Here is an 8,090-nt window from a genome sequence, read left to right on the forward strand (position 1 = left end):
TCCCACAGATCACGTTTTCTTGCCACTTTAAACCCTATTTTGACATAAAGTGTTTATTTCTTAAGTGTGTGAGTTTTTTTTTTTACTTAAAATTAGTCTTTCAGAAGAAAATGTTTTTTTTTTGACGTAATTTGTGACGGACTACAGTTTGGAAGTAGCCTAATCTAATCTAGCCAGCACTGTGTGGGTCGGATAATGCATTCTGGTATGTTTCCAATATTACATAAAAATAAAACTATTTGTCAGTGACACAGAGTCGCATCACACTGCTGTCTGCTGATATTGACTCTCTGCGGTTAAAGCGCAGGGGAACACGGCTCAATCAGATTAGTGGGTAAATGGATTGTGACGTCAGGGTTTAGGAAGCGTCGCGTTGACTTCACGCACAGCACACGCGCGCTTCACCCGGACGCACGCAGACCGAGCTGTTCTCCTCCCGCAGACAGACGCCGGCGGCATGAGCTGAGTCCACCGACACCGACACCGGCCTGAAGCACAAACAGCAGAAATGACCGCGTATCTGGAGGTAAGAGACGCTCGCTCGCGCGCTGAACGAGACGCGCGTCGGATGGAGACTCTTCGCGTGTCGACAGGTTCATGAGGTGTGGCTCGGCACCATATGCACACAAACTCCTCAATTATTCATACGATTCATTAGCTTTATTTTCCAGACCGCACGTTTGGAATGATCTGTGACGAAAATAGTCATTAACGCACACAATTTAAAGCGAACCGTAGTCGATCGCGTTCTCAACCGGTCTGAAAGAAAGCGGGGTTGTTGCCAAGGCGACGCCATTGGTCAGATCAACGTGAGGTGTTTACAGTAATCGTTTATTCCATTTATATATATATATATAATTTTTTTTGTACATGATGAAAGGTTTCTTTTACGGAAGTTTTGTTCTCGTCCATACAATGAAAACAAATGACTAAGGTTACATCTGTCACGCTAGACCGATGCTATATTGTAATGCTGCATTTAGACTGGGTCATGTGCAACAAGCACGTGAAAGGCAATTTCATTTCTCTAAACCAGAGCTTTGTGTGGATATTAGTGAAATGTAGCGGGTAAAGAAAGCTCTATAGTCTATTATCATTAGTTTTGGGGGGGTGTGAATCATAGCTCACACTGAAGTCACATTCAGACTACACTTTCTGCTGGTCACCCTGAACTTGATTGCTTGAGGAAATGTAACACCCTCATGAGAAATTAATTATCTTGGATATTTCTATAAAATGACTGAATTTTAATAGTAATATCCATCGCCGAACAATAACAAATGTGACCACACCTTTAATCTTTATCACCAAAATAAATAACAAACAACACTCACTTTACAAATACATGTACACACACTCTCAGAAACCTTTTAAACTCATACACACTGACAAAAATGTGATTTAATTTAAAATTTGATGTTTTACTCAGAAATTTCCAAATTTGAAATACAAAGACTGAAATTGTATTTTCTTGTAAAACGTACGTACTCCAATATTTTGTTTTATTACTATTTATAACTACAAAGAAAATCATTTTTACAGTGTATAACTCGAGTGGTAGCTGTTTAAAATATCAGGAGTCTCAGTGTTTCTTGAATAGATTTGTAATGTTGTTTTAGATAGCAGATGACAGCGAGGGGCACGAGCTGAGTCTGTTCTGTGTGCCGAAACACTACGAGGAGGATCTGGACAGTGTCATTATCCCCAGCGGGCTCATTAAAGACAGGTACGGTAATGTTCAGAAGCGATACAGTTGTGCTGTTGCCCTCGTGTTCCCCGTTCAGTTAATGATGTTAGCGCAGGACGAGAGGCATGTGATTTGAATTCTGCTTTCCCCTTTGTTTGTTTAACAAATTTCCCCAGGAATCTCTTGACTGACATTTTTGGCATGGCATCAGCCAGCTTTAATGAATGCATTCATGTGAAAACACTCTGCAGGACTGAGAGGTTGGCCAGAGATATCGTTCGGGACATGGGCGGCCATCATATCGTGGCCCTCTGCGTTCTGAAAGGAGGGTACAAGTTCTTCGCGGACCTGATGGATTTCATCAAGACGTTGAATCAAAACAGCGATAAGTCTGTGCCGCTGACTGTGGACTTCATCCGGCTGAAGAGCTACTCGGTGAGGGCCACAACACTGACCCATAAATCCTTTCAGAAACAGACGTCTGCTTTCATTACGGTCTATAAAAGTGGAGCATGTTATAGAAATGTTCCTTACAGGAGTGACAAGGGCAATGCAGAAGTTCAGTAACTAGCATTCAGAAAACCGATCGGCTGAATTTACATTTCATGTCGACTTTAGCAGCATTAAGCTAATTGAGTTTTTAGTGTTTTTGGACAGAATACTGTAGAATTTTATCAGCGTTTATCATTTAATTAACATCATGAAAGTAATCGTTGGTTTATTGGAACTGGCCAGAATTGTAATATATAGTATAACTAAGTTCATCAACCTAGAAAAGATTGAGATGACTTCAAGACTCAAATACAGTTTTTTTTAGCAAATAATTCATATATGTGCTTTAACAGGAACACAGGTTGGCTGTTTTGCACAGTATTTGTATTGTTGTAGATTTTTTTCAAACAACTTTTCTGTGATTTTCTGTGTTAATCCTGCTCTGATCCTCCTCAGAATGACCAGTCGACAAACTGTGTGAAGGTTATTGGAGGAGATGAATTATCTGCCCTTACTGGCAAAGTGAGTTTTGACCAAACTTTGCATAATTATTATTTTTTTTCTATTTTTACTCTATTCAAAACGTTTAAGGTCTGTCTGATGTTAAGAAATCTCTTATACTCACACCAAGGCTGCATGTATTGATTTATATGATAGTGTAACTGCTTTCTGTTTGAATATATCTTGTAAAATGTCATTTATTGCGGTGATCAAAGCTGTATTTTCAGCATCATTAGTGTAACACAATCCTTCAGAAATCATTCTAATATGTGGATTTGCTGCTTAAGAAACATTTCTGATCTTATCAGTGTTGAAAAACAGTCATAAAACATGCTTCATATTTTTGGCAAGCCATGATGAAACAAAAAATTCAGGTTTCTCTGATGAATAGAAAGTTCAAAGCATTTATTTGAAATAGAATTTTGTTCTATTTTAAATCTCTTCTCTGTCATTTTTGATCAGTTTATTGCATCTTTGCTGAATGAAAGTATTTATTTATACCCTGTACTGACCAAGTAGTCGATACCTAATTGAATGTTGTTCATTTCTCTTCTCTCTGTTTCCTCCAGAATGTGCTCATAGTTGAGGTGAGGTTCACTTTGGAGTCCGTGTACGTTCATGTCAAGCAGCACGTGTTAAATGTAGTGTACAGATGATGTAACGAAATCTCTTTTTGTGCCCAAGGACATTGTAGAGACGGGCAGAACTATGGAAACACTGCTCAAACTATTAAATGAATGTCGTCCTAAAATGGTGAAGGTCGTCAGGTAAGGCAGGAGCATCCCTGGGAAGAACAGTTTTTCTTAAAACGTATCTTAAACCGCTGTGTGATAAGCACATTTAGCATTTAGAGACATTTCTGTGAAGATATGTGGTTAAATGGCCTGGCTGCTCTTTTTATTCTTGATATCTCACAGTATTTAATGTCATGTGGTTTCAGTTTACTTGTGAAACGGACCCCCAGGAGCTCAGGGTACCGTCCAGACTGTGAGTTCCTTCATGTCGCTCATCTTTGGATTTTATTGGATATTATGAACATTTTGTGCTTAATCGGCATCACTTAGAGAAATCAAACCCCCTGCATTCATGTAGCTGGATGTGTCTGTGTTCAGAGTAGTTATGCAATGCTTTTAGACAGAAAGCTGATAAGCTCTTTCTATCCGTCTGTCGATCCTCTGACTTCCACTGTAAAGTGCTTCGAGTCCGTTATCAAGAGGATGGAGACTCAGTCTCTGTTTAACACTGACACAGTAATGTCCTCTACAGCGGACCACCAGCTCTGTTCCAGTGCAGATAATAATGCAGCCAACCAAAATATACATTAAATTCATCACTGAAGATGTTACAATGAGATGAGTCTTTAATTAGATTATTATATAATATTTTTTTTTCTAGTTAGATTTTCTTATGATAATATTGAGTACTATATTATGTAATTAGATCCATTCAAAAAAGTGCTTAATAGTCATGAAAATAATGGATACATTCTGGCCTTTATTTATGCAAAGTATAACAACCCCCCCCCCCTTAAAAATAAAAATTAAAAAAATTAGCTGATAATAATTATATAATTTTATTTTCACACAATTTTTGGGAATGTGCTTAATCTTCATGAAAATAATATTACATAATTAGAACATTGAACATTTATTACATATTAATTTATTTTTTAATCATGTTTTTTTGGAATGTGCTTAATTATTATGAAAATAATGTAAACAGTTTGGACTTGTGCACTAAAAAAAAGGAATGAATATTTAAACTGAATTAGTTCATGTTGGCGGAAAACTTATTAGAGATGTTACCTGGATATCTCGATTATAATTTATTATATAATATTTAATATTTTTGGTGTGTTCATAATTGCAATGAAAATAATATTACATAATTATAACATTGATTAATGTAATATTAATACTTTTTTGGGAATCTGTTTAATTGTAATAAACAATGCATAAAAGCTTTCTTTCTACAAAAAAAAAAAAATAATAGTATTGTTCTCCTGGTATTGTGTGTGTTTTCTGTGTTTTCAGATATTGGATTTGAAGTTCCTGATAAATTCCTGGTGGGATATGCTTTAGACTACAATGAATATTTCAGGGATTTGAGTGTAAGTGTCCTGTTCTTTTCAGATTATAACTTGGCATAACTTGGTGTATATTGTGTGCATGTTTTGTACATGATGATCTGAATTATGTATTTACACCTTCTCTTTTTCTTTATATCTTTCAGCATATCTGTATATTAAATGACAGAGCGAAAGAGAAATATAAAGTGTGATATGACACCCACGTCCTGGATGCATGAAGACAAAGATCACTGTGAATTATTATTATTATTATTTTTTGTTATTATAAAATAATTTTTCTACATGCCATCTGGAATGAATAATGAGCTCCTGAAACATGGATTCCCAAAGATCAGTGATCACAGTTTAGTGTTGCAGTGAATGAGAGCGAGTCTTGAATCTAATTTGAATGGTCGTTACTGGGAGTGGCCTCTTTGTGGATTGTTTGGACTGAGGCCTTAGCTAAATTGATTTTATGTTGGCTAATACAAGTTTGGATCTAGAGCTCAGAGACATCAGAGTTGATCACGGTTAGCTGGTTATTGTTATTAATATATTGTCTCCAGATTATCAACACACTGAGTTATTGAAATTTAGTTTTTTTTTTGCTTACAATAAAGTATCACTGACAATGCTATTTTATTTTTTGTCCTGGTTGTTTTGAGAACAGTAAGTCCAATAGTTGAACTGTATGATTGTGTATGTAATATTTTTATGTTTACTGCCACCAAAACTATATGGAAACTGGCAAGCTGTTACGAAAGAGAAATAAACGTTTCTCCAAAGAAAAAAGCAATAAAAGCAGCATACAATGATTTTTCTTCTTCTCGATTTTCATGTCAAAATGTATTGAAAAAAGTTTATGGCCATCATTGTGCAAAAATAGCTCAAATATGTATATCTTGAAAAGTACATTATATTTTTATTTTATCTTATGCACATTAAACATGGTAAACAGCTCAAATGTGTGGCTGACGTGAGAACTAATGATCGTTGTTTAATTTCAATTAGGACTTTCATCAGGTAAGTTAAATGTCTGGCTTCAAAAGTTCACCATCACATCTGAGGAAGTATTAATTAATTATTTCAACACATTCTTGTATTCGGTCTGGAATATATTTCTAGCCCCTCCATCACATCTTCTAAGGGATAGTTCACCCAAAACCATTTACTGAGACTTTCTTTCTTCACATGAACACAAGCAAAGATTTGTAGTCCATATAATGCAAGGGGTCAGGACCACTTCAGAAACCACACGAAGGGAACATGACGGTCAAGATTAAAATATTGGTATTTCTATTTTTCTTATTATGCCTATCGTTTCACTTAAGAAGACAGTGATTCATTAACAGGGGTTGCATGAGTTACTGTCATAGTCTCTTTGTGTATAGTTTTTAAGTGTCATTTTTGGATGTCCCATACACTTGCATTATATAAAGATATTTTTTTTTTTCTCTAAAACTCTTAGTTTGTGTTCACCTGATAAATAAAAGTCATATATGATGGCATTAGGGTGGAAATAATGGAGTTTCCTTTAATCCGGAGATGGGTTTCATTTTAATTGTTGTTAACTAAATATACATGTGCCATTGCAAGTTTTTCGTTCTCCGTTTAAACATTCTTCGGTATTGTCTGTCAGAAAAAAGTACTACTACTTCTTTAATATTTGAGTACAATATAATTTTTTTTTTTTTTTTTTACTTTTACTCAAGTATAATTTTGACCAGATACTTGTACTTTCACTTGAGTACAATTTTTGAGTACTTTTCCACCTCTGTATATGTGTGTGTTTCTCCTACTCACCCTCAGCTGACCGTTAGGAGCGACTCGAAGGCTTGTTTGAATCGTTGTTGGGCGCCAAATATGTTACTTCAAAAAATCCTTTATTGATATAGAAGGACTTAAAGTTTGCAAATTACGTATTTTTTTTTAAATATAATAATTACAACGATTTATCCTAGAGTGGTCATGATCTTGGATCATTTGGTTCTTCGAAGCCCATCCCGGAGTTGCTGCCATAGCAACAGGTCCGTTAACTTAAACCTGCTCCGGAGCATCTTATTTCATGTAAACAGAATTAGATCTTTTTAACAAGGGACAATAATGTAAAACAATAACAATTAAAAAGAATCATTTAAAGATAATGTTGGGTAGTCCATAATAGCATTCTATAGACACTGAAATATTTATTCGTCATAAAATTATCACTTCTTAATTGTATTAGAGTCTTACACACAGATAATGTAGAGTTGTGTATTAATTTGAGTGATGACGGATATTGTGGGAGTGGCTTGTTGGACCCTAAATAAACTTTCATTAATGTTGTCACCAGTCTATGGTTGTCACGTAACAAATCTGTCCAAAAATAAAATTAACTGAATAGCTAATTACTACATTAAAATCAAAATCTAAAGATGGTACAAATAATATAAATCTCGAATCTAAATATTGTAAAAAAGAATGTAAAAAATAAAATAAAAACTGAACTTTTAATTTATCTATTTTATATAGTTTTGTTCGCTTGGCTGTTTCATTATAAAAGTCTAGAAATTTGTCAGGTGTCTTTTTTTAATTATATTATGGCATTACGTTGCATGCACTGCTGATAGTGGTTTCGACGAGTAACGGTACATTCATCCAACGGTGAACACGAAAAACGCGCAATTATCTCAGAACACTCAATCCAGCCATAAACAACAGGTGCGTTAGAAGAACCGAGTTAGCCACATCCTGATTAGCGCTATGATATCATCTTAAATATGACTTTTGATCTCGGATGTAATAAGTTACGTAACGATAACCGGCCCCTGAGAAAAACAATAAAATATCCATAAAAAAAATGCAATCGCAAAATCCTGGTTGGTTCATTCTGAACAGCGCTGAAAAAAGCAACAGATACCACGTGACAACATCCTGTTACACAAAGACTAAAATCTAGACTTAATATATATGTCGAAAACGCCACACATATTCAGTAGATCTGAAATTTTAGGAAAAGTGAATAATCTTTAGCCATTTGAGTTAAAAAAAAAATATATAGAGACAGTGTGAGCGTGTTTGTGTGTGTGTGTGTGTGTGTGAGAGAGAGAGAAAGAGAGAGTGTGTGTGTGTGTGAGAGAGAGAGAGAGAAAAGGCTTGATTTATATTTGATTTTCTTTTGCAGAGCTTAATAATAATAAATATGATTAATATGAGCTGCTGACACACAACACTAAAAAAAACTTTGATATCTGTCAGAAGATAAAATAGAAAAGTTTTAATTTGGACCGTCGCACCTGACCAGGCTGTTAAGCCCCGCCCATTTCAGAACCCCTTGTCATTCAAGCGCCGTTCTCATACGCC

The 8,090-nt window shown here is 35.4% G+C and overlaps 1 protein-coding gene across 2 annotated transcripts; it reads left to right on the plus strand.

Annotated features, from left to right (window-relative positions):
- Nucleotides 1-165: 165 nt before the first annotated feature.
- Nucleotides 166-5,384, plus strand: LOC113067248 (hypoxanthine-guanine phosphoribosyltransferase-like). Of its 2 annotated transcripts, none has more exons than XM_026239579.1 (9): nucleotides 166-526; nucleotides 1,620-1,726; nucleotides 1,864-2,122; nucleotides 2,636-2,701; nucleotides 3,250-3,267; nucleotides 3,365-3,447; nucleotides 3,621-3,667; nucleotides 4,714-4,790; nucleotides 4,913-5,384. In XM_026239579.1, exons 1-9 carry the CDS (start codon nucleotides 509-511, stop codon nucleotides 4,958-4,960), a joined length of 723 nt encoding a protein of 240 aa, XP_026095364.1. In that variant the 5' UTR covers nucleotides 166-508; the 3' UTR covers nucleotides 4,961-5,384. The 2 variants fall into 2 exon arrangements, with proteins under 2 accessions (XP_026095364.1, XP_026095365.1); XM_026239580.1 differs by having other exon boundaries at nucleotides 181-526; nucleotides 1,939-2,122.
- Nucleotides 5,385-8,090: the final 2,706 nt, after the last annotated feature.

This window comes from Carassius auratus, chromosome 50, assembly GCF_003368295.1.
Source record: "Carassius auratus strain Wakin chromosome 50, ASM336829v1, whole genome shotgun sequence".
NCBI classification, from domain to species: Eukaryota; Metazoa; Chordata; class Actinopteri; order Cypriniformes; family Cyprinidae; genus Carassius; species Carassius auratus.

Excerpts from the sequence above, each read along its gene's own strand:
- LOC113067248 (XM_026239579.1), top strand. Across the intron at positions 1,727-1,863 it reads AGCGGGCTCATTAAAGACAG|GAATCTCTTGACTGACATTT; the intron begins GTACGGTAATGT and ends AAATTTCCCCAG. Across the intron at positions 2,123-2,635 it reads TCCGGCTGAAGAGCTACTCG|AATGACCAGTCGACAAACTG; the intron begins GTGAGGGCCACA and ends GATCCTCCTCAG.